At 46.0% G+C, this 25,930-nt stretch overlaps 1 protein-coding gene across 7 annotated transcripts in view; it reads right to left on the bottom strand.

Moving 5' to 3' along the window:
* Positions 1-25,930, bottom strand: part of LOC127007072 (plexin A3-like) — a 102,381-nt gene that overhangs the window by 21,366 nt on the left and 55,085 nt on the right. For all 7 annotated transcript variants that reach the window (XM_050877601.1, XM_050877605.1, XM_050877602.1 and 4 more), the window contains exons 2-9: positions 24,540-25,787; positions 3,808-3,990; positions 3,294-3,422; positions 2,511-2,741; positions 1,695-1,857; positions 1,123-1,331; positions 600-725; positions 231-432 (exon numbers count right to left, since the gene is read on the bottom strand). In XM_050877601.1, coding sequence (XP_050733558.1) covers positions 231-432; positions 600-725; positions 1,123-1,331; positions 1,695-1,857; positions 2,511-2,741; positions 3,294-3,422; positions 3,808-3,990; positions 24,540-25,787 — 2,491 coding nt within the window. The remainder of the gene's footprint in view (positions 1-230; positions 433-599; positions 726-1,122; positions 1,332-1,694; positions 1,858-2,510; positions 2,742-3,293; positions 3,423-3,807; positions 3,991-24,539; positions 25,788-25,930) is intronic.

The raw sequence follows: 25,930 nt of genomic DNA, 5'->3' as shown, positions 1-25,930 counted from the left end.
AAGATATGAGAGTATACGAAGGTCAGAAGTGGAAGAGACTCACAGCCCATTAGACTCCGTTAGGGAAAATAGTAATGTTGAATATAAAGAATAAATGAAGAATAGAAAGTTAGCAATCACACTGAGATGACATACTGAAAGAGAGATGGCTCATGAGTTTTTGCAAAGGCTCTTATGCTCATACTAAGGAGAAAGAAGAATGATACAATTTGAATGGGAGATAAACCCACCATGAATGTTGTCAGGGTTGTCCAGAGGTTTGGAGCCACCCCAGATGACAGCAAAGGTGGCGTTGGTGGAGGGCGCAGCTGTGGTGTAAGCGAACTCCATGCGGTCACAGTATATGGTGTCGCTCAGCAGGTTGGCATTGACACTGGTGACGCGACCCTCGATGTTGAACTGACACACAAAACGCGTCTGGGTGATGAATTGCTGTGGAGGGAGAAACAGAGTCAGTGGTGATGGTGGTTACAGAGTTATCATTTTCAGCCATTACAAGACCACTAGAGAATAACAGTCTTTTCCAATGGTCTACTCCTTTCTCTGCCTGATGTTTGTGTTTAAAAAATCTGGTATTAGTCCGCACAAATGAGACTCACCGCAATGTTGTCCACTTTGACCTTGATGGATTTGTCCGTTCCCGATGACACCAGGATCTCCTTGCTCTCCACGAAGGTGATGCGCGGACAGAAAGCGGGTCCACTCCTGATGCTGGGGCCGACACGCTGGGAGAAGCAGAGAAATAAATGAGTATGTGACACCATAAACTAAATCAAAGGAAGATATTGAAAGAGGTAAAAAACAAAACAAAAAAAAAAACATGTAAATATAGTTGAATCCATGTTTATATGTATGGTTGTGGATTCAAGTCTCTATGACATGAAGAGAATGAAAGTTGACAATGATAAATGTGTGCGAATATAGTATTAGAAGAGTAGAGAATATGAGGGTTAACTATGAATAAAAAAAATAATAAAAACTAGACCATTATGCTATAGGTATGTATTTGATGGAGCTCCAGTAAGACAAAATAGATGATTATATTCAGACAATGAGAGGATGGAAGTAAAATCAACATATACCAACATTTGTGACAATCAACAAGACAATCCCTGCACTCACATTGATGCCGTTGACCAAGACATCGTTCCGGCAGTTCTCCGCTGAGTCGTGGGTGCAGCGGTGGCCGTCCACACACCAGTCGCAAGGGAAGGGCGACGACACACACTCAGTGCAGGAACTGTACGTGTTGCAGTCAAAGAAGGTGAAGTTGGTCGACACAAACTCAGGACCCTCGGATTTGCGGACAGACAACTTGGCGGTAAAGTGATCTGTTGGAAGAAGAGACGTGAGACAGTGAGGTAAATAGTAGTTGTCCTAAAACATTCACAGTTATAAGCACCTAGGACATATGATAGTTATAAACTCACATTTTCTCTGCCTCACTATCTCTCCATATATTAGAGAGCAGTCCTACTTGGGTCTCTACAGTTAGATGTGAGACATGAGACAGTGGAGTAAAAAGCATGAGTCAAGTCCTAAAGCATTCACCATTTCATCCACCTGAGACAAATGACACTTAAAACTCAAAATTCCACTGCCTCATCCATGTTGCTATACATTAGAGAGCCATAGTGATGTCATTATCCTACTTATTCTCTACAGCTGCAAAATTCACACTCTCACACACTCACGTTGGTTCTGCGGGATGTCTGGCAGCATGTCATTCCTGGGGGTGGTGCAGGAGACTCCCTGGGCTGTCCGTGTGGCGTCAGTGGTCAGGTCCTTGTTCATGGCACTGAAGACGCACTGCAAAGACCCTTCCACCGATGGCAAGTTGTCTACTGCCAGTGACAGCTGCCAGTGAAGAACAGAAAACAGCATTAATAGAAGTAATCACAGGTAATATGACAATAAACAAATAATGGAGCCTTCAATAGCAGCAAGTGCACCTACCAATGTATATAATGGATAAAAGTATTCTGATCCATAGTAAGATGAACCCAATTTCCTGTGTTATTATCGTTATAAGAGATGAAACAGGTAGAGAGGGAGGGCTGCGGACACTATATAATCTGAGGCACACTTGGAAGAACACATTCAAGAGGTAATATAGAGCAATGTGATGGTGATGACACAACTGTTGATGACCTTATATTCTAATTATAACCATCAGTAACCACATGGCCCATATCTAACAGTATTAATGGATCTAATACGGAGGAACTCGGAAGATTTTGACAATTAACTGAGTTGGAATCCAGATCTGGCCAACTCTTCCACTTTTCAATCCCTCCTCATTTTTTTCTAGCTTAACTTTACGATCTCAATTTTATCTCCCTTTCCTCAAGACCACAAATGCCTTCTCCTCAGTAGTAGTTTCTATACTTAAACAACAACACTTTCTTCTGATAAGGCCATAGCTAGACACTTTCCACTTGTGTACTGCTGCTGCTTTGTGACAATCCTAGCTACAGCAACAATAACAAATAATTCTTCTCGCCACATACCGTTCTGGCCGTTGTGCGCTGGAGCTTGTCTGGCATGACCTGGGTGATGGTGGTGCAGCGGCCAGTCTTGTAGCTGACCCAGTGCTGAGGATCCTGTGTGGCGTCACGGCAGTCCCTCCGCAGAGAGCACTTGTTCTCAAGTGAGCACCAGCCACAGTAAGGGTCGCGGGCCCCCAGACACTGGTTGCATCCCTCATAGATGCTACACTCCTGGGCCTTCACCTTGGACACCTGTAAGCAAGAAGGGATGGTGAGATAAGGTTCCATGGCAATGATGTGGAAGATGGCCATAATGATTGACTAGATTATGTAAATATTATATGAACACTGTTGTTCATACATTCTGCACTTTTGGGGTATCTATAGTCTACGGGGGTATAGAGGTCTGGATACAAAACTGGTGGGAAAAGCATAATAGGTGGAATGTGAGCTGAACATCTGCTTTCATGATGCATCTCTTGGTTCAAAATAAGTTACATCCATACTCAATGCTGCATTTCAACTTACTTGAAAATTTTAGTACTCTTTATCAATATAACTGTAATTGCTGTCCCTTTGGTAATGGACCCAGTATAGTTTTAAGGTTATTAGAATACTGACAAATTACTGGGTTCTTTCTGTGAAATCCCATTATCTTTTTACCACATGTTTACAAGACCTCCATTCACATAACCAGCATTTTCTTTTTAGAAAACAAAGATTTTGGAGAACTGATTATAATGATCTCTTGTCACCTGGACACTGATAACATGCTACACCTGGCAATGTTAGTATATAACTCACCTTGTTGCTGGTCATGACATACAGGTGGTCACCACCCTTGTCAAAGAACATGTCTTGCCTGACAGGAGAGCCTTGGTCCACCACAATGTCATCATACTCCAGAGCATTGCTCTGATTTTCAATCACCACCTGTGGGAAAACAAATGTCAGAATAGCAAATGACAAAGATTGGCAACAACATGACTAGGCCTACTCAGTGACAGCAAGTGCAGCATGACAGGAACAAAGCAAAACCAAAAACAACAGTAAAGTAAAATTAATTGAAATAATACATGAAGCACGTAGGAACTGAAACACTGCTATGCAAACCTAAACACAATTCAGTATGTAGCCAACAAGTGAACTGCTCACAAAGCATTACCACATACATAGATGGAGAGCCTGATGCCCTTCACAGCATTTAAAAAGTCAGCATTAAGATTCTGCACTGGGATGGACTGATGCTTACAAAATCTTTACCTGTCACTTCCTCATTTAGTAACCTGCCCAACAGTGGCCACGGCTGCCCCCCTACCTTCTTGAGATGCCCCTGAGCAGTGCCGAGGAAGACAACGGTGTACACCTCCGTGGAGGTGGCAGCCACAGCCGTCAGCCTGGTGGGGAAGGTGAGGATGGCCAGCCCCTCCACAGGCTGCTCTCCCCCCAGCGGTGTGTTCACGTCCATCCCACAGAAGTCTTCATTCAGATCTTTGATTCTCTGTGGAAGGAATATTTGCACGTCAGGTAAAGCAGCACCACAGAGTTCACCTATACTGTGTGGCAAGACTGGTAATGCAGAAGTGTATGACTAAATAACTATTGCTGTGGATCTACTTAAATGGGAGGATGGGTGGTGAGTTGAATTGGATCATACATGTCCTTATACCTGTCAATTATTTCAAACCAATGCCATCCCCTCAAACACACTGCATTTTTTAAGGGTTTGTGCACAGTTTGTGAAGTATAATGCAAAGCAGGAAATAGGCTACCAGAAAATAGTCTAGCACAGTAAATATGTGAAAAGAAATAAGTAATGTCACTGAACAGTCACACATTTCTTTCACCAGGACTCAGCACTGCCTTCAAAATATAAAACAAGATAACATAGCTAGCATTAAGTGTATATTTTTTCATGAAGGACTTTCCACATAATCTAGCTTTAAAAAATAATTATTCTCATTACAAAAGAAAATCAAGTGAAACAAATATTCATCAAGCATTATTAACTAGTACAATAATATAGCAACATATCTTCCTAAAAGTCATCATAATACAACTTCATAAGCCACACCGGAGTCTGTCTAGGCCACCACCAACCCCTGGCCACGCCCTCCTCACTGATGGCCTAGAACATTACTAACACAAGCTCACAACAAAGGAAACGTTAACTCAAGGGAACTGGACATAAAACAAATGGCAGCGCGAGTCCCTGAGTGGTAATGAGAATAACAAGCTTGAATGTACGTTGGCCGTGTCTGGCATTCTCTATCTCAGGATATAAAACAGCTGCCGGGCAAATAACAATAACGAACAAAGGATATTACCAACTCCTCCAACCTTCATTATATTAAGATGCAGTCGAGATAATGCAGACACCCGAGGCAGCCAACAAGCTCTAATACAGGTGTGATAATAATTAACCTGACAAATTGCAAAGTGAATGAACCCGAAACAAGCTACTGGATGGTGTTAAGACAGGATGCAGTTCATTCTTCGCAGTCACAGGACGTTAATATATATAAACACCTCAGTTATTCAGAATCTAGTGTAAACAGTTTCAGCTCGTCAACCTTTAAGTACGTCTCGACAAGGTTGTGAACAGAGTTAATTGTAAGGTGAAGCAAGATCTCACACACACACACACACACACACACACACACACACACGTAACTTAAACAAACATCATTGCCGCATAAGTTAAGGAGATGTAACACTGACGACAAAGACAGAAACACGCATGAAGGAAAAAAGTGGAGTAAGAAGAGAAGAAGTAGGAGTAAGAAGAGAAGTAAGAGTAATAAAATGGAGTAGGAGAGTAAGAACAACCCGGGCGAGGTGGCAGATGGCAACCCACCACCACCACCATCACCACCACCACCGAGGACGACAAATTAAGCTGACCGTGAAATTGCATTATCAGTAATCACCAGTCGCCCTTCGCTCACGGGGAAACGATTGCCGCGCTCATAAATCCGCCCTCTCGTGACCAGAAGCATAATGGCGTATAGTGAAGCCTCTCGCTGGCCAATCGGAACAATGCGCGGAAACTGTTATTTAAGTCGGTTTTTTCCTCATTCCCTTCTTCAAGCACCCGAGAAATCCACCTTCGAGAGACAAAATTTGGCTGGTATTACAAGACGCTTTGCCATATCACATCAGCTATTTCTAAAGGTCAAAGAGGGGATCAATCGGGTTCTGATGAGTGTTTCTTTAGGTTCAGGGTACAGAAGAAGGGTCAGACTACCGCCAGGGTCATAAAACTACCCCTGGAAATGCCCACAACTCCTACGAAAGCCTTGTCAGATATGTGTTCTTGGGCGGGGAAATGTCATAATACGACCTAAAAGCTTCACAAAAGGCTATCACAAACAATATAAGACACTAAAATGCTCTACTGAAAGCCCTCGACGCATGATTATTAGTTTTTATTAACCAACGTGGTATGAAATGAACAAGAGAAAGCAGCTTGGAGTCAAAACAGATGAAGAAGAAAGACAAAAGCATAACCAATTCACAAACGCCATTACTCCACTGAAAGAACTCGACGTATGAATTACCCAGCGTGATATGAAATTAACAAGACATCAGCCAGGAGTCAAAGCTAACCGCGGGGAAGAATTGTTGCAGCCGTGGGAAGGTGACGAGAGAGGTCAAGGCAGGAATGCGTCAAGAGGGGTGAAGAAGGAAGCACACAAGCACAGTTAAGTTGACGGGAGGGAAGGGTGAGGAGGGTGAGGGAGAGAAGGGTGAGGGAGGGTGAAGAAGAGGTGAGGGAGGGAAGGATGACTGTCAGGAACTGGGTTAGGGCGTTAGGCGACACACACACACACACACACACACACACACACACAGGCAGCGATCGACGTAAAATAAGCGAGTTAAGTAAGACGAGAAACCAACAAACGAACACAAGCAATCCTGGATTTCCCCGAGGTGGTGAGGGTGCCAAGTGACGCTCCCTGACCCTGGTGGGGGGCGGGGCAGGGGGATTGTGTAAGGGGGGCGTGGGGAGAAGGGACTGTATGTGAGGCGTGCGGTGAGAGGCAAGGAGAGTTTATGTGGTGAGCCCCGAGTTCGCCAGCAAGGCACGGAAGGGCTGGGGCGTGTGTTGACATTGCGTTATGGGAAAAGGAATGGTGATATGGTATACTGTGTGTGTGTGTGTGTGTGTGTGTGTGTGTGTGTGTGTGCTATAGTATAATGTATCTATCTGTTTGGCTGTTGGTAAGCTATCGATCTGTACCATTATCTGTCATTTATTTATCTATCTTCCGTGTGTGTGTGTGTGTGTGTGTGTGTGTGTGTGTGTGTGTGTGTGTGTGTCCTTTCCTATGTATCTCCTGAATCGACTGACATTTTCCCTGCAGTTATTTCCTTTTTAGCAGCAACGGAAGCAGCTCAAGGGGAAAAAAAAGTTCTTATGGACATTAATATTCGGTGGTAAGAAGAGCAGACGAGAAGGTCGGATACCTAAAGACCTAAACACACAGGGCTTGCGTCACCTAACCCTCCAGCGGCGCCCTCTGACCCACCGCTGATCCCGGCGAAGCACCATTTCCCTTTCCCCCTGAGGCTTGGTGTCGGTGTTCTCAGACGTTTCCGCTATTTCCAAAGGGCAAAAAGGAGATGAATCGTGTTTTAAAAGGCGGTCTTTCACGTTCATGTTATAGATAAAGGGTCAAACCACCACCAGGGCTATAAAAGTACCCCTGGAAATACCCTGAAATACTACGAAAGCCTTGTCAACTGTGTGTGTCTAGACGCTAAATATTTAAGAATGTGTTTTTTTGGCGTCGACTCCACAGTGTGTCGTCAGCAAGTTAAACGACAGCAAAGATAGACAGGAGAGTAGATAAAAAAATAGTACTGATATGCACCCAACTATTGTTTTCACCTTAAAGTCAATGGCAAAAGGTAACCATGTCAATTCGAAACAGCAGTAGACAGTTTAGAAGTGGCAAAAGATGAGATTTGGTTGGAGTCACACTGGAATAACGGAGACGATCACGAGTATAAAAAAATATGTATAAAAAAGAAATTAGGTGCTTCCGTCTCTCACTTAATTGGACCTGATTAGAAAACACTGATTAAGTTGTCACAATCTGATGTTGACGGAAAAAAGGCACAAAAATATAACGAAAAACGAGTATTACTAACGCTTCTAAAGGCGCTGTGACCTACTCCTAAGCGCTAACACATGCACTGCAGCTTTAGTAAAATAATTAATGATACGGTACACACGCTTGGCCTTCCGATCGCGCATGCGCACACTCACGCCCTTCACCAAACCTTTCACATCCCCAAGAATTAAAGAGACTGCCCTATGGTTTGGTATGATGTCTTTTTCTTGGTCTGGTTTAATAGGGAAAGTCAATGTGGTTTTGGTTCTTCTTCTTAACCTTAACATGCGCACACTCACGCCCTTCACCAAACCTTTCACATCCCCAAGAATTAAAGAAAGACTGCCCTATGGTTTGGTATGATGTATTTTTCTTGGTCTGGTTTAATAGGGAAAGTCAATGTGGTTTTGGTTCTTCTTCTCAACCTTTCACATCCCCAAGAATTAAAGAAAGACTGCCCTATGGTTTGGTATGATGTCTTTTTCTTGGGCTGGTTTAATAGGGAAAGTCAATGTGGTGTTGGTTCTTCTTAACGTATGGGCACCTTACTCTACCTGTTTGAGAAGACTCTTATTGAAGTTGCCGGCCTTTTCATGGACTGTTTTGTAATGTTACTGATAGTTTTAAACGACTTAGCATTTTGAACGGGAAAACCAGCTGTGAAAACCCAGTTAATCTTTTCTGTATCACTGGGAGATAGTCGTAAAGGGAGTCCGAAACGTTTGAGAATATGGACTTATATGCCAGACGATAATTAACTTCCCTGCTAAAAAGAAAATCGAAGAAGCCATTAAATTAAACTAGGAACTGATTAATAAAAAAGGTGCAATGGTGGGTGGTCGTGTGTAGGTCAACTCACACTAACGTTATTATAGGAAACTAAACACCTGAAGCCTCACTAACTTTCTCTCTTAAAATGACAAGGAAGAAAGGTACATTACACCAGGGAGTAATTAAAGAAGCTGTAATGAGTGGAGGTGATGATGTGTCGTTGATAAGACAAAATCACACTAACGTTATAGCAAACTGAACAACCAAAACCCACATTGATTTCCCTCTAAAATAAGACGAGGAAAGTAGCTCCATAACACCAGGAGTAATTAAAAGAAGCTGATGAGTGGAGGTGGTTATGTACCGTTGATAACATAAAATCACACGACGTCATAAGGAAAAATTAAGTACCTTGTGCCACATTGATTTCCCTCTAAAATAAGACGAGGAAAGTAGCTACATTAAACCAGGAGTAATTAAAAGAAGCTGATGAGTGGAGGTGGTTATGTACCGTTGATAACATAAAATCACACGACGTCATAAAAAAAACTAAGGACCTTGAGCCACACTAATTTCCCTCTAAAATAAGACGAGGAAACAAGCTACATTAAACCAGGAAGTAATTAAAAAGTTGTCATTAGTGGGGATGATGATTTACCGTTGATAACATAAACGCATTCGTAAAGTTAATACCAAGCGCCACATTGACTTTCTCCCTAAAAAAAAGACGGGAAAAAGCGCACCTTTAAACCAGGAAGTCATTAAAAAAGCTCTCCCGATAATGGAGTGGACGTGATGCTCCGTTAAAAAGACATACACGCGCTGGCTATCTAAAAACTTGACTTTCCACCCTAAATCAGACCAAGGAAAAGACATTAGATTACACCAGGAACTAATTATAGAAAGCTGAGTTGTTTAATAGGTACTGAGGGGGTGGTGATGCCGTTGGAAAGACATACACGTTAGCTTGAGAAAATCCAACACAGACATACACGTTAGCTTGAGAAAATCCAACACAGACATACACGTTAGCTTGAGAAAATCCAACACAGACATACACGTTAGCTTGAGAAAATCCAACACAGACATACACGTTAGCTTGAGAAAATCCAACACAGACATACACGTTAGCTTGAGAAAATCCAACACAGACATACACGTTAGCTTGAGAAAATCCAACACAGACATACACGTTAGCTTGAGAAAATCCAACACCACTGTGACTTTCCATCCTAAATCAGACCAAGGAAAAGATACAAGACTAAACCAGGAACTAATTATTTAAAGAGTTGAGTTGATAATGGCTTCTGGTAGTGGTAATGGTGCCCTTGGAAAGACATACACGTTAGCTAGAGAAAAAAACAAAACCACATTGACTTTCCACTGAATCAGACTAAAGAAAAGACACTATACTACATCAGGAACTAATTATTTAAAGAGTTGAGTTGATAATGGCTTCTGGTATTGGTAATGGTGCCCTTGGAAAGACATACACGTTAGCTAGAGAAAAAACAAAACCACACTGACTTTCCCCACTGAATCAGACTAAAGAAAAGACAATACTAAACCAGGAACTAATCATTTAAAGAGTTGAGTTGATAATAGCTTCTGGTATTGGTAATGGTGCTCTTGGAAAGACACACACATTAGCTAGAGAAAAAAACAAAACCACATTGACTTTCCCTCTTAAACCAGACCAAGAAAAAGACCATACCAAACCAGGAACTAACTAATTAAAGAGTAGGGTCTCGCTAACGATCCTGGTGGTGGTGATGGTGCCGTTGGAAAAGAAGAAAAAAGAAGCAAGTAAAAATCCAAGCGTTACAAAGCCTTATCCCAGTATCTATATCTGCACTGTAAGGATAAGAGAAGGGAAGTAGAGGATAAATGTAGTAAAGAGAGAAAAATGAAGTAATAAGAGAGATAAAGGGGAGTAAAGTGACGGAGGAGCAACTGTGTGTGTGTGAGAGTGTGTGTGTGAGAGAGAGAGAGAGAGAGAGAGAGAGAGAGAGAGAGAGAGAGAGACTTTTCCTCCTAGATCAGACCAAGAAAAAGACATCAGACCAAGCAAGGAACTAACTAATTAAAGACTTGAGTGTTGATAACGGCTAGCAATGGCGGTGATGGTGGTGGTAGACCCGTTCAAAAAGTCCCTCCCTCCCTCCCGCCAACCAGCAACCCCCGGGAGCTCTCTCTGGTCTAGCCTCTGCCCGTAGGAATATTGATCTCCAGGGGGCCGAGCCATGCCGAGCCGAGCTTGCAGGTCCGTCCTCCCTCCGCCGCTGCCGCCCGACAAAAGGCCTCCGCGCGGCTGCTCCTCAAAACACATTAACGCATTCACACAACAGACAAATTTATCTTTACACGGACAGAGTTGAGCGCCGAGGCCATTTTGAATTTCCCGCCACCCGTTGACAGAGACGGGGTGGGTGGAGGAGGAGCAGGAGGAAGAGGAGGAGGAAGGAGGAGGAGGAAGAGGAGGAAGGAGGAGGAGGAGGAGGAAGAGAAGAAGAGAGAGAGAGAGAGAGAGAGAGAGAGAGAGAGAGAGAGAGAGAGAGAGAGAGAGAGAGAGAGAGAGAGAGAGAGAGAGAGTCATGTCCATTAAGAAATCCAGCACTGCATTAAATAAAATATACGTGGAATATGCAATACGAGAAGAGAGAAGAAAATCCAACTTATCGTAACTGCATAACCAAAAAAAAAAAATATATATATATATAAAAACTCAAAAACAGGGAGTTGCAATATAAAAAGGCTTTCGTAACCAACCAACAAAGAAGACAAAAGAAGAAAGGGAAGACATGCCACTACTACTACTACTACTACAATTACTAAACGTTTAAAGTGAAAGCAAAGACCGACTGAGAACAACAAACAGACAGACCGACCAACCAGTGCGAGCCTTACATACCTGCTCCCTTCCTCCCTCCCTTCCACATGCAGCCTGGTCGCCGATTTTCCTTATATTCCACGACGAAAAAGAAAAATCCAAGACACTGAAGCCAAAACAACTTTAAAAAGAAATAGAGCCAAGCCGACTGGAATTATGCTAATGTGCGAGAGAGAGAGAGAGAGAGAGAGAGAGAGAGAGAGAGAGAGAGAGAGAGAGAGAGAGAGAGAGAGAGAGAGAGAGTAAATATATAAGTCTCATAAAACAGAAAACTAACTTACAAACGAGGCTAATCTGTGAGTGAAAGCCAAATCTTGAGATAATAAAAAGAAATAATGTAAACAGAGAAAAATCCACTTTTTTCTTCAACATATTCTACAATTTTTGTTCTCGCTCAGATTTTTTATAAGCATCATAAAAAAAAAAGAATCACAAGCACAAGAAAATAATAATAATAATAATAATAATAATAATAATAATAATAATAATAATAATAACATAAGCAAGCAAGCAAGCAAGAGGAGACGTAGCAAGCTTCTTATTTTTTTTATTATCATTATTATTATTATTATTATTATTATTATTATTATCATCAGCGGTGGACGTTTTAGGCAAAAGGAAAGCAAGAGAAAGAAAAGGAGGAGGAGGAGGATAAACATGAGGAGAAAGAGGAGGAAGAGGAGGAGAAGGAGGAAGAGGAGGAGGAGAAGGAGGAAGAGGAGGAGGAGGAGGAGGATAAACATGAGGAGAAAGAGGAGGAAGAGGAGGAGGAGGACGAACATAAGAAGAAAGAGGAAGAGGAACATAAGAAGAAAGAGGAGGAGGAACATAAGGAGAAAGAGGAGGGAGGGGAGGTGGAACATAAAAAGGAAGAGGAGGAGGAGGAGGGACGAGGAGGGAGGAAGCGGAGGAAGAAGAGGAGACGGAACATAAGAAGAAGGAAGAGGAGGATCAAGGACCAGGAAGAAGAGGGAGGAGGGAGGGGGGTGGCACGTAAGAGCATGGCCCAAAAAGCCTCCAAACAGGGAATACTTGCACACACAAACACGGCAAATGCGAAAAAGATTAATGCTGGTGAGCGGGCGAGGGCGGGAGGAGGGCGAAAATTATGTTAATGCTGAGGACTGGAGTTACGGGCGGGTGAAAATTATGTCTGAAAATTATGCCGCCTCTCATTTGAATATTTGCCAAAGAGGAAGAGCCAGGCTGATAATTAACTGGATCGCATTGGAATAACAACAAATAACAGCAGATGTCAGAGGGCGGGGTGGAGGATAGTGGTGGGTAGTGTAGCTTGTTAGGCTTGGTTAGGGTAGGAGGAGGTGAAGGAGGAGGTAAAGGAGGAATAGGAAAAGGAATAGGCAGGGTGGATGAGCTAGGTTAGGCTGAGCAGAGGAAGTTGGGTGATTGGGTGACTTTAGATGGTGTGCGTAATTCACCACGGCCAAATTACGAACTGGACTCGTTATTACCAGCAAGTACCCCCTGATTAGAGTAAGGTCATTATAGTCGATCTCTGGGTACTGCTGGGACCTCCACACACCACATATCCCGTCTCTCCTGCTCAAGGTGGGGACATAAACCACACCTTGCCAGCGGAAAATATCTGTCTGACCGGGGCTCGAACCTTCGCCTGCCTGGTCGGAGCCTGACGGGGCAGAGCCTTATTTTTGGAGCGGTGTGTGTGTGTGTGTGTGTGTGAATAAAAAGATTGTTTAACATCACCACCACCACCATCACCATCACCACCACCACCATCATCATCACCACCACCACATCATCACCACCACCACATCATCACCACCACCAAAAGAGAAAAAAAGTACTGTAATATACATAAAAAGATCAGTAAATCAAAACAAACAAAAAGAAAAGCAATCCACTAAATTCAACTGAACAAACAAAAAAATAACTATAAAACAAAGTTAAACACCATTAACTCGAAATGCAAAAAAATAAAAGGTCAATAATAAAACTAATAACGACCGGCTCCATTAAACTCAAAATACGAGAGAGAAAAACGCGCAATCAGTAACAATTCACGTAGTAATCAAACATGAAATAATTTAACCCAATAAACTGTTCAAACATCGAGTTATAACAAGTTTGGGGAGGGAATAAAGAAGAGAAAGCGAAGGAGGAGGAGGAGGGGGAAGAGGAATTGGAGGGGAAGAAGGAGGAGGAGAAGGAGGAGGAGGAGGGGGAAGAGGAATCGGAGGGGGAAAAGGAATTGGAGGGGAAGAAGGAGGAGGAGGAGGAGGAGGAGGGGGTAGAGGAGAGGAGGATGAGGGGGTAGAGGAGAGGAGGATGAGGGGGTAGAGGAGAGGAGGATGAGGGGGAAGAGGAATCGGAGGGGGAAAGGGAATCGAAGGGGAAGCAGGAGGCGGAAGAAGAGGAAGGGAAGGAGGAGGCAAAGTTTCTAGAGCAATGCCTGAAGTTCGTTAATAGTTAAGCAGAACAACAAGGGAAGATGAAAGGGAGTGTCGGGAAATGAAGCTAAAAAGGATTTCTCTCTCTCTCTCTCTGGGTGGGGGAGAAGGGGGGAGGAAAGCAACTAAAGAGAAAGAAAGGAGGGAGGGAGGAGGAGGGATGAAGAAAGAGAGCAGGGAGGGAAGGATGGAGGTAGTGGGGTGAGGGGAGGAAAGGCAAGGGAGTGTGAGGGAAAGGAAATGTAAGAGGGTGGTGTGGGCGTAAGGGAGGGAGGAGAGAAGATGTAGGTAGGTAAGGGGCGAGAGGGAAATAGATAAAGAAAGGTAAAGCGAGGGGAGGTAGAGGGTAAGGAGGGAAGGAAAGATGTAGGAAAGGTGGATAAATAGGTAGGTATGTAGAGGAAGGGAGGGAGGAGTAATGAAGAGGAGGAGGAGGAGGAAGAGAGACATCTAAGAGGAAGAGTCTGGGAAATGAAATCACCGAAGGAAGGAAAGGGGAAGAGGAAAACAATATATAATGTTAACCCAAATAAATAAGTACGTAGGTAAATAGGTAAATAGAGGAGAGAGGGAGAGGAGGAGGAAGATGAGCCGAAGGAAGGAGAGGAAAGGGGGAAGGAAAGAGGGAAATAGATATTATGTAGGTGGGCAAATAGGTGGATCGGTAGAGAGGAGGAATGAGGTAGGGAGCGAGATGAATGGTGCAGACGCGGCATTAATAAGAGGGATGGTCAAAGATGAGACGAAGGGAGGAAGGAGAGAGGGAAGGAGGGAGGGAGGGTAGCAACAGGCTTGATTCATTTCCTCTCAAGTGACGGCAATTCTCTCCCACTCAAAAGCTAATTGCCGGCTGCCGTAGCACAGGACAGCCGAGGCCTTAACACTCCCGGACCATCCATCAATCGGCTGTCCTTGATTCACGCTCTCCCAACGAAAGGCAATGTTGCTCTTCTTTTACCCATCCATTCTTTATATATCTCGCATTTTCCCCACTCTTCCATTTCCTCGGTTTCCTTCTTCCTCTTTTTCTTCGTGTTCTGGCTCACGGGCAAGCACCAGGAGCAAGTGTGAGGGCGGGTTGGTGGGTCTCCTGTTGCATAAATAATCGTCACTCTTCGCTCACGGCCGCCGCCAACGCTTCTTCGCGGGGAAAAAAGGCGCGCCTCGCCCCCGCCCGCGCAGCTGCTGTCTCCCGCTCGCTGGGGCTCGTCATGAGGAGTTTTGGATCACGCGAGGCAGTTCGTCGGGGTTAAGCAGCGGCGGGGTCTATTTATACGCGGGGAAAATGCTAAATAAATAGTGTAGGAGGAAGACAGGTTCATCCCCCCTAGACTGTTAATCGATTTGCGCCGTTGCCATGTCTGCTCACCTTCGCTCGCCCCTTCGCCAGCTCTCCCCCTCGGCCCAGGGCAATCCGGCACACAAAAGTAACAGTGGCAGCAAAAACAGTGACCTTAACATTAGTTTTATGCAGGGAATTGTGGGCCAGTGCGTCCATTAGGGGGATGAAGGCCGGGAGAAGTGGCGGCCGGCGTCCAGGGAGGAGGAGGGAGCGCCGGCCGGGAACGTAGCGAGCAGGCAGGCACTGTAGCGGCGGCCTCGGCGCTCCCATGTACGTTACCTGCTGCCGCTGCGGGTTTTGAAAAGGAAATGGACATGAGAGCGGCGAGGATGGCATGGGAGGAACGTGTTCATCTGGGAAACTCGGCAAGATGGCTGCCTGTACGGTGTTCCTGCCTGCCTGCTTGCCTGCCTGCTTATCGGTCTTCCTCTCTGAGTGTCTGTCTACCTGCCTCCTTGCCTGCCTGCCCCCCTGCCTTCCCGCCCTGACGATCACCCAGCCAGGCCGCGGGGAGGGATAGGGCCTGAGTGCATTTACACTTTAGAAGGTCCGGATTTAATTCTTCCCGGGCGGAGCTGTACGGCGGCTTTAAGTGAGCGGCCGGGGTGATGCGCGGCCTCCAGCTCGAGTTAATTCAGGTGGAGCATCGCAAGGACGGGCAATTCGGGTCCGCGAAGATGGCGTCAGGCTTACGTTTCCCTTCGTCAAGAACCTCTCTTTCCTTTTATTCCTCGCCCTCCCTCCTTCCCTCCGTGCTCTGGTTCTTCCCTCCCCATCCCTCCGCCCCTCCCCCTGCCCGGCTCTTTAAAGCGGTGCGCGGGCCGTTAGTTCTCCTTATTTCCGCCCCGCCTCACATAACGAGAGGCGGGGAGACGGCGGCGGCCCCGTCCAGCACACACAGAAAGGTGGTCCGTCCGTCTGTCCGTGTCCGTGAATTTGGAAACCGCGAATCTGCAACCCTAACATAACAAAGACAATCCACAACTATGCTTCATTCAACAGTAATGACAATAATTAGCCTACTACCACCACAACCACCATCACTATTGTTGCTATTATAGGTATTACACTACTACCACTACAACTACAATTACTATGCTTCATTCAACAATAACAACAATTAGCCTAATACTACGATCACAACCACTACCATCACTACTGTTACTACTACTACAATTACTACTTCTACTACCACAATCACTACAAGCAACAATAACTATACCAACACCAAGAAAAACAAGAAAAGGATAAAGAACAAGAACAAGAAGAGGAAGAATATAAAAAACAACAACAATAATAATAACAATAACAACAACAACAAAGATATCAACGCCAGATGAACTCTCTCACTCTCCTACGCAGCGCAAAAGTTCCTTCCGCTCGAGGGATGAAAAAAAAAGTAAGTGGATAGAGGAAACGAGAGGAGAAAAAAGCTCGGAGCAATGTACACCTGGTCTGCTACGTGTTTAATTAGACCTGCACACCTGTCGCCGCCGGGGGCATGGACGATGGAGCACAGGTAGGAAACAGGGAGAGAATAAAGGAAGCTGGAAGGAGGAGGAAGAGGAGGAAACAAGAAGACTAAACGAAGGAAGGGGTGAGGCTGGAAGGAGGAGGAAGAGGGAGACAGAAGGAGGAAACGGGAAGATGAGAAGAAGGAAGGAGGATGGACGGAGTGAGGCTGGAAGGAGGAGGAGAAAGGAGACGAAATAAGGAGAAAAGGAGGCTGGAAGGAGGAGGGAGGATAAAGGGTGAGAGAGGAGACGAAAGAAAGGAAGGAAAGAAGAGAGGATGAAGGCAAAGGAAGAGGGGGAGATGAGAAGAGAGGAGGAATGGTATAGATGAGAGAAAAGGAATGATGACACAGTAGAAGAAATACATGATAAAAGGAGAAGAAAGAGAAGGAAAAGGAAAATAAATAGAAGGAAACGAAGGTACTGGACTAAAGAGACAATGAGAAAAGAAGGGAATATAATGAAAAGAGAAGAGAGGAGACAGAAGAGAGGAGGCAGGAGGAGGGGTAGAAATAAGAGCAGAAGAGGAGGAGAAGGATTAGAAGGGAGAAGAATGAGAAGACAAAGGAAATGAGAAAGGTGAATGAGGAGGCTGTAGAAACGTGACATGGAAAGGAAGAAACGAGAAAGGAAGGAGGAAGAGAGAAAAGGAGGAAGAAGAAAGGAGAGAATGGGGAAGGAAAGGATATAGAGCAAGAAAGTGAAAAAAATGGATGAAAAAGGGAGATTAGAAAAACAGTAAAAAATGAGAAAACACAAGTAAGAAGCGGAGAGGAGCAAAGAAAGATAGAAGAGAAGAAGAGAAAAGAGGAAGAAACGAAATCACAGCTAAAGACGAATGTAAGACGAGACGAAGGAAGATGGAAGCGAGGACATGGAGAGAGACAAGCGATAAAGCAGGAGGAGGAGGAGGAGGAGGACTCTCAATCTAACTTTACCTAAGGGAGAAGATGTCACTTTCGCACCGACAGAATCCCCAATAAGTTAAAATCCTCACTCAGCTCCTCTCTCTCTCTCTCTCTCTCTCTCTCTCTCTCTCTCCACCATTCCTCCTTCTTCCTAACTCACACTCATGCTAAATTTATGCTTTCACCAGCGAGAGAGAGAGAGAGAGAGAGAGAGAGAGAGAGAGAGAGAGAGAGAGAGAGAGAGAGAGAGAGAGAGAGAGAGAGAGAGAATGGGATAACCGTCTCGTATACATTCAAAGAGGATGTTAAGAGCCGTTACATATACTTATCCATCCCCTCCTTACACACACACACACACAATGGGGACAGTGAGGGGCAGAAAGGGATGGTTCGTGTAATCGTAGTAGTATTTGTAATAATAATAATAATAATAATAATGGAAATAGCAGTACAAGCATTACCAACTATTCCCTACGCTACGTAGGGAATAGTTGGTAATGCTTGTACTGCTATTTCCATTATTATTATTATTATTATTATTATTATTATTACCATTAGCGTCACATACACAATCGGTATCATGGCCATTATCAACACGACTTTTCCATTAGTTGCTATCAATGCTATATAAATTAACTGTCCTCTGCCACTGATAAAATCCCGATACAGCCTGGCCTAATCTGTCCACACACACACACACACACACACACACGCACACACGCACACTCATTAAACTGATGGTAATCGTGTATTATCTAGTAATTAAACAATTTTCCCTGGCAGCCTCCGAGTGTTTGTATATATCAAACATCAATAGCGTTGGCTGGAGGGTCATTACGTCGTGTAGGGGCGGGAATATTCCAGGATTGATGACCGGGAATGGGGCTACACAAACAACGGGTTCAGTGTTACGCCCAATTTTTCAAACGTCGCATTCGTCTTCATCAATAGCAATTTGGCTGATTTGTCTTTTTTTTAACCCGTATTTCAAGGCGTGGTTACCTGGTTTTGATGACTTCTTTATATTATTTATGACGGAGTTTGTAAAATGCCGTAACAGTGAAACTTCAACACTTCCAAGTAATCGTCCCAGAAATTGAATTAAAAAGCCAAACTAACCACATTTCCGTTAATAAATACCAATACGGTTTAAAAAAGTATCTAACATTAGCCTAACCAGTGATAAAAGAGAATTCAAACCCTTTTATAACACTGTTCACGGTATCTTGGAATATTTAAAAGTCCATATTCTTGTACATTTCGGCGCCCAAGCACACACATTTGACAAGGCTTTCGGAGGTGTTGTGGGCATCTCCGTGGGTAGCTTTATGACCCTGGTGGTAGTCTGTCAGCACACACACATTTGACAAGGCTTTCGTAGGTGTTGTGGGCATCTCCGTGGGTAGCTTTATGACCCTGGTGGTATTCTGTCAGCACACACATTTGACAAGGCTGACGTAGGTGTTGTGGGCATCTCCGTGGGTAGCTTTATAACCCTGGTGGTAGTCTGTCAGCACACACACATTTGACAAGGCTTTCGTAGGTGTTGTGGGTATCTCCGTGGGTAGCTTTATGACCCTGGTGGTAGTCTGTCAAAGCTTTTATGCCATGAACGTGAATAAACATCTCATGAAAGCCCGATAAATCCTCTTTTTGGCCTCTGGTAATACTTGATGTAAGAGACGAAGGCTTCTGAGAACACCGACCTAAATCACGCCCACTTTAGTCCAGCCTCCACCAATAACATTTAACCTTTCCCAGAGTCCATTAGGATCACCATCAGCCATCCCAGTGATACACAAGACCTCACTCCCTTTAATAATCTGTTCAAGCTAAATTCATACATAAGCCCCGCCCACGTCAGTCCGGGCAATACCAATAAGATTTAACCTTCCCACCATCCACGAGTTAGGCTAAATAAGAGCTGGATTGTGGATTAGCCAATGATATGCACTTAATGGGGGATTGAGGTATGGTTTATTCTCGAAGCTAAGGGGAAACAGATATTTTTTTATTTATTTTTTATATATATTAAACGAAACTAAAGACTCATGAAAGGAGGCAGCCAGGTAGGTTTCGAAATCTGGTGCAATAGTTCAGCACTCGAGTTCTGAGCCATTTCACCATCCAATCCAGTAATCAATTAGTGAGTTGAGAGTGATGGTAGTAGCAGTAGTAGTAGTAGTAGTAATGAGGAGTGGTAGTAGTAGTAGTAGTAGTAATAAGAGGAGTGGTAGTAGTAGTAGTAGTAGTAATAAGAGGAGTGGTAGTAGTAGTAGTAGTAGTAGTAGTAGTAATAAGAGGAGGAGTAGTAGTAGTAGTAATAAGAGTAGTAGTAGTAGTAGTAAGAGGAGTGGTAGTAGTAGTAGTAGTAGTAGTAGTAGCAGCAGCATAATGAGGTTACACTAGTTGAACATTCCCGTGCTCTTGCAAATGGCTTAACGGGAACACGATTGCAATAATGATGAGTTTCTAGAAAATCACAGTTAATTAGCTGGTCGTTCCGCTCTCGCTCTCGCTCCCTCTTTCTCTCTCTCTCTCTGACTAATCCCTTATGCTCGCTATCTGGGCCCCAAATTGAACAAGCCTACACATGATTCCTGGATAAATCAGATAGGACGGAGATTATAGATAAGGCTTAGTGTAGCGAGATACTATTACGTGGGCGAGGTGGGAGGGAGGGAAGGAGGGTTGAAGTACAGAGGATGAGTTGATATGGAGGATGATAAAGATGTTGACAGGTAAGATATTGAAGATAATGAAAATGTTGACACTGAAGATAATGAAGCTGAAGAAAGAGATAATAAGATAAAGAACAACAGGAAGAAAAGCAAAGTAAGAATTAGAAGAAAACAAGAACAAGAGATGAAAAGAACAAAAACAAGACTAATAAAAGGAAAAAGAAAAGATAAAAGTATTATTAGTATTAAAAGAAGGAAAGGAACAAGAAAAGGTATTATGTGAGGTTGAGTAACTTTATGAACATTCTAAGATAACTGTATATATAAAAAAAGGGAGAAAAAAGCCTAATCGTAATGAATATAGCCTAAGTAAGATTCGGGCCTAAGACGCTTTCGGCTCAAAACAAATATTTCCCAAGGGCATAAAGAAGGTTAAGCAGGTTCTCCAATTTTTTTTTTTCACATTCATGGTGCAGAAGCCTTATCAAACTATCACTAGGCTCATAAAGCTACTCATGGCAATACCCACAACAACCTCTACGAAAGCCTAATGTAGCGTGTGTGTGTGTGTGTGTGTGTGTGTGTCATAAACTGTTTAAGAATGTGGACCTCAGTGATGCGGGTTCTTGATATATATTCGTTTAACCGTTGCTATGTCAGAGTTTGGAGAAGAGTTTGTTTATATATTGATGTTGTGATGGATAATGTTGATAATTCTGCTGCTGCGACTGACTGACTGGCTGGCTGACTGATTAACTGACTCTCTCTTAACATCCACTCGCATGCCTCCTTCTCCTGTTCTTGTTCATCATCATCATCATTACCATAACTTTCTTTTTCGTTTTCACTTCTTCCTTTCTCCTCCTCCTTTTTATCTTTCTCCTCCTCCTCCTCCTCCTCCTCATCCTCGTCTTTCTTACATACGCCACTTCATCGCGTAGTTAAATGCCACTGCTGATAACTAACTTGTTGAAGAGATAACAGATTAAAAAGATGAAATACGCCCGCTCAAAAAAATCCAGAAACTATGTAAAGAAAAAAATAATAAATTAATGTCCTGATCAAATTTGACAGTCAATTAGATTTTCATTCCGCTTTCAAGTTGACTTCCCAAAAATTTCAAGGATATTATGCATTCGCCAGGTATATTAAATGAGCTAATTAAAAGTGACGGCAGCAGTTGCAATAGTAGTAGTAGTAATGGTATTATTAATAGTAGTAGTAGTAGTAGTAGTAGTAGTAGTAGTAGTAGTAGTAGTAGTAATGGTATTATTAATAGTAGTAGTAGTAGTAGTAGTAATAGTAGTAGTAGTAATAATAGTAGTAGTAATAATAATAGTAGTAGTAGTAGTAGTAGTAGTAGTAGTAGTAGTAGTAGTTGTAGTAGAAGCAGTAGTAGTAGAAGCAGTAGTAGTAGAAGCAGTAGTAGTAGAAGCAGTGGGAATCGTGGTTAGATTTTCCTCACATACGAAATCACGCAAAGTTTAGTAATAGTGTGTGTGTGTGTGTGTGTGTGTGTGTGTGTGTGCGTCGGGGCGGCCCACTCAGCACCAGCCTCACGCTCTCACAATCCAACTTCACGCTCCTAATTTCAAACTTTTTCCCTTAAATAAACGGGTCCGACGCTGCCCCGCCCCGCCCAAGGCTTTCCCCGCGAAGAAGTGCGTTGGGGAAGACGTGGAGGAGGAGGAAGAGGAGAGATGAGGAAAAAGAGGGGAAATAAAGCAGAACCTTCAGTAGTAGTAACAGCCGTAGTAGTATAACGGTAAAAGTAGTAGTAGTAGTAGTAGTAGTAGTAGTAGTAGTAGTAGTAGTAGTAGTAGTAGTAGTAGTAGTAGTAGTAGAAGCCTCAACAAACACCGGCAACATGAAAGCAAAATAATAATAAAAAAAAAGACATTGAAGGTGATAGATCTACTTCACTAAAGGCTGCTGCAACAACCCCGCGCCTGTGTGTGTGTGTGTGTGTGTGTGTGTGTGTGTGTGTGTGTGTGTGTGTGTGTCAGGGAGGAGGAAGAGGAGTAGGAAATAAAAAAAAAAGGAGGAAACGAACGTCCTGCCCGCGGAAATGTCCTGGTGGAGACGAGGCCCCGAGGAGGGAAAAATGAGGAGTTAGTTAGGTGGGAGGAGAGGAGAGCTGCAAGGGGGTGAGGGGAGAGGGGAGAGGGGAGGAAGACCAACCATTAATCGAGGGTGAACGAGGGGACTACAGATCAGGCCGGAGAGGAGGGGAGCGGAGGAAGAATGGGAGAGAGGATGAGGATAAAAGAAGAGGAAAGAAAAAGGAGAGGAGAGGGCAGGATAAGAGGAGAGAGTAAAGGGGGCGAGAAGGGAGATAGATAGATACAGAGAGAGAGAGAGAGAGAGAGAGAGAGAGAGAGATGGGGGGTGGGGGTAGGAGTGCCAGTCCCCGCCTTGCAGCCGCCACCACACCCCCGGCGTCCACGCAGCCCATGGTCGGCCTCGCCCTGCTGGGAATTCCTGTCAATACCGCCGTAGGAGTGGCCGCACGGAGGACACCTGCCACTGGGGAGTCTGTGGCCAACGACCCCCGCCGCGGGCACCGACGGGAGGGGGGCGGGGCGAGAAATACCTCCACTCTGACTCACCTCTTAGTCAGGCGCCCGAAGAAGGTATATTCATGCAGCCACCTAACAGGTGTGACGCTACCCCCCCCTCCACCCATCCCGCAGCCACACACCCACCCGCCCGCCTACCCTTTCCCACGCAGTGTCGGCCAACAACAACAACAACAACAACAATCCTCAAGGTAACCTGACCACCGCCTCGGCCAACATCACAGGACTGTAAGCCAACGCCGTTGACCTGACACACACACACACACACACACACACACACACACACACACACAGAGACGTGACCTCGCACAGTCCTGGCATCGCTGGCACTCGGCGGAGTTTCCTCCACACCAACATTCCAGAAAACTTGTGTAAACTGAGCAGCTACTCAGGTGGCCGCCGCGAGGCTCCGCGCGCCGCCTTTGTGCAGAGTCACTGTCTGTTGCAACAACGTGACGCTTATTGGAGAATCGTAGAAACGGCAGCTGTCAGAATAGCAGCCGTGAGTCCTTAACGCTGCCGCTGTTTTTCGATCTCGCAGCCAGGCCTACAGGACAAAGCCGCGACCCCCGCCCAGCTTTGCCTCTCATTCCACTTTAACCAACCGAGATCAAGAGGCGGCAGGGCAGCAAGGAATGTAGAAACAGGATCTTGACATTGGTGTGCACTGTGCAATGGCCAATATCATAGTTCAACAACACCTTGGCAGCAGGACAGCCTGACCCCGACTTTTGACAACAGAGAGATGGGAAACAATATGGTGGAGAAACAAACGTCTTGGGTCTGCACGGGGTCGCTTCTGTTGCTTGACTCCTACCAGCCACCAGACCCAACGGGACCCCAGCTGCCGGCGACTCGCTTCCCGGCCAAGGCGACACTCAAACTTTTGTCAGCTGTCCAGGGGGGCCCGACACACCACGGCAGCCCTCGGGACCTTTACCACAAAGCTTGAACAACACCTCCTCTCTCTCTCTCTCTCTCTCTCTCTCTCTCTCTCTCTCTCTCTCTCTCTCTCTCTCATACACACACACACACACACACACCACAGGGACCATGGAGACCCTCGCCGTGGCCTCCTGGATCGGGCTCGTCGCTGCTCAACATGACATTCATTCTGAGGGCAGGCGCCGCCGCCTCCCCTCGAACCATCATCATTCCCGCCGCGTGACTTAACGACGCCTTGTCATTCACGGCACACGAGCAACCGGGAGACGCAGAGGCTGCAATGAGCTGCCGTAGACGCCTCTCTCGGCTACGCTCTACATGGCGCGGCGCCCCCCTGACCTGGACCCCCCCCCCACCGTCACACCTGAATCCTTAGACACCAGGTGATAAGTATATGAATCGTGCTGCTCAAGACCCACAAGTTCCGAGTGATTTCCTGTGCGTGGCAGCGTCACCACATGATGGCGGTGTCCTCCACCGCCTGACGACCCAGCCCCCATACACAACACACACACACACATGCTCCCCTTCCTCCCTCGACACGTCAAGCACCGCGAGGATTTACAATTACTCCTTTCAATGGTCTGTTTTGTAATCATCAGTTGCAGTGCTTCCCATCTATTGTATATCAGTCTGCACACTGTCCTTGTCACCCAACACAGCCAGAGCTCTTCGGTGGGCTCCTCCGATCACAACTTTATTTCCGCATCCTGTCCTATCGCTCCTGTACAACCTCTCAGCCATGCAGAGGCGGGCTTTTTTTCCCCTTGGCTGCTTCCTCTGGTGTAACAAAAAGTACTGTATGCACATGGTCCCAAACAGAGCCTGTCCACAACACAACACAACGAAGGCAAACAGCAACACTCACCGTCTCTATGCAGCGGTGCGACGGGGAGATGAAGTCGAGGCCTCGGTTCCCCTTGCCCCTGAAACACTCCTGGATGTTGTTGATGAACATCCGCCGCACGCTCTTCATGCTGTACACACACAGCGCCGAGGAGTCGCCGGGGCGCCCCGAGCCATCCGCCTCCGCGGGGTCTGAGGGCGAGAACACCGCGAAGAGCACGTCGTCGTTGGTCTGGATGCCCAGCTGCGTGGCCAGGTCCGTGCCCGGCTTGCCCACGTAGGCCGCCTGCGCCAGGTTGTAGCGCTTGCCCTGCGAGTCCTTGCACTCGATGGGGATCTCGGTGTAGCTGTAGTAGGCTGAGTCGTTCTGGCACACCCGCACAAGCTTGCTAATGTAGGGAGAGCCCGAGTTGGTGTCCTCCAGCTGGCGCGTGAGGAAGTAGCTGAACTTCTCGGAGCCGAAGCCGTACACGTAGGTGATGGGGTAACGCTCGCGCGCCAGCGAGTTGACGAGCATGCGCGTGCTGGTGGTCACCTCCGTCACGGCGATCTCGAAGAAGCGGTCGTCCTCCAGGGAGCGGGAGGCCACGGCCGGCACCTCGTCGCGGTACACGGACTTGCCCGTGTAGGTGACGCCGATGTAGAGCACGTGGGTGACGGGCGGGTTGGGCGGGCCGGGCGCGATGAAGGCCACCGTGGAGGCCGTGGCGTTGTTGGCCACGATGGCCTCCGTCACGTTGCGGGTGTGCTGCGTGATGTCCCGCAGACCGCGCACCTGGCACGAGCCCTGCCGCACCGTGCCGCACACGATGAGCCGCGACCTGGTGTAGTCGATGACCAGCACCTTGTTTGTGTTGTTTGTGACCCTCATGGTGCCCGCCGTCTCGCCCTTACAGTCGCTGGCGGAGGCCGAGCACTCGAGGGAGTCGTGCAAGGGCCCGGTCACCACCTCCTGCAGCTCCCGCAGGTTGGGGTCCAGCTGGTACAGGCGGTTCACGCCGCCCACGTACACGGTGCCCGTGTTCTTGTCCACCCGCAGGTGCGTGAACTGCTGCCACGGCTCATTCTTAAACGTCTCGACGATGAAGAGAGAATCCCTGGCACGCGCGCCCGCCCCCGCCCCCGCCCCGGCACCGGCCCCCGCCCCTGCTAACGCCAGCACCAGCAGCACCAGCAGGTGGGGCGCGCGCCACCGCACCCACGCCGCTCCTCGGCCCCCAGGACCCCCGGGGGCCGCCGCCACGCTCGCCACGCTCATGCTCCCACCATCCTGCAAGGAAGAGAAACACACATTAGCCTGCATCAAATGACCACCACCACCACCACCATGCCCTGTGTGTGTGTGTTACTGTGCTGCGTAAATCATGGAACAAAGGTACGCTAATGTTCTCTGTGAACGGAATAATGTTCTGG

Source organism: Eriocheir sinensis, chromosome 34, assembly GCF_024679095.1.
Source record: "Eriocheir sinensis breed Jianghai 21 chromosome 34, ASM2467909v1, whole genome shotgun sequence".
NCBI lineage: Eukaryota > Metazoa > Arthropoda > Malacostraca > Decapoda > Varunidae > Eriocheir > Eriocheir sinensis.
This window is presented reverse-complemented; position numbering and strand designations above follow the sequence as displayed.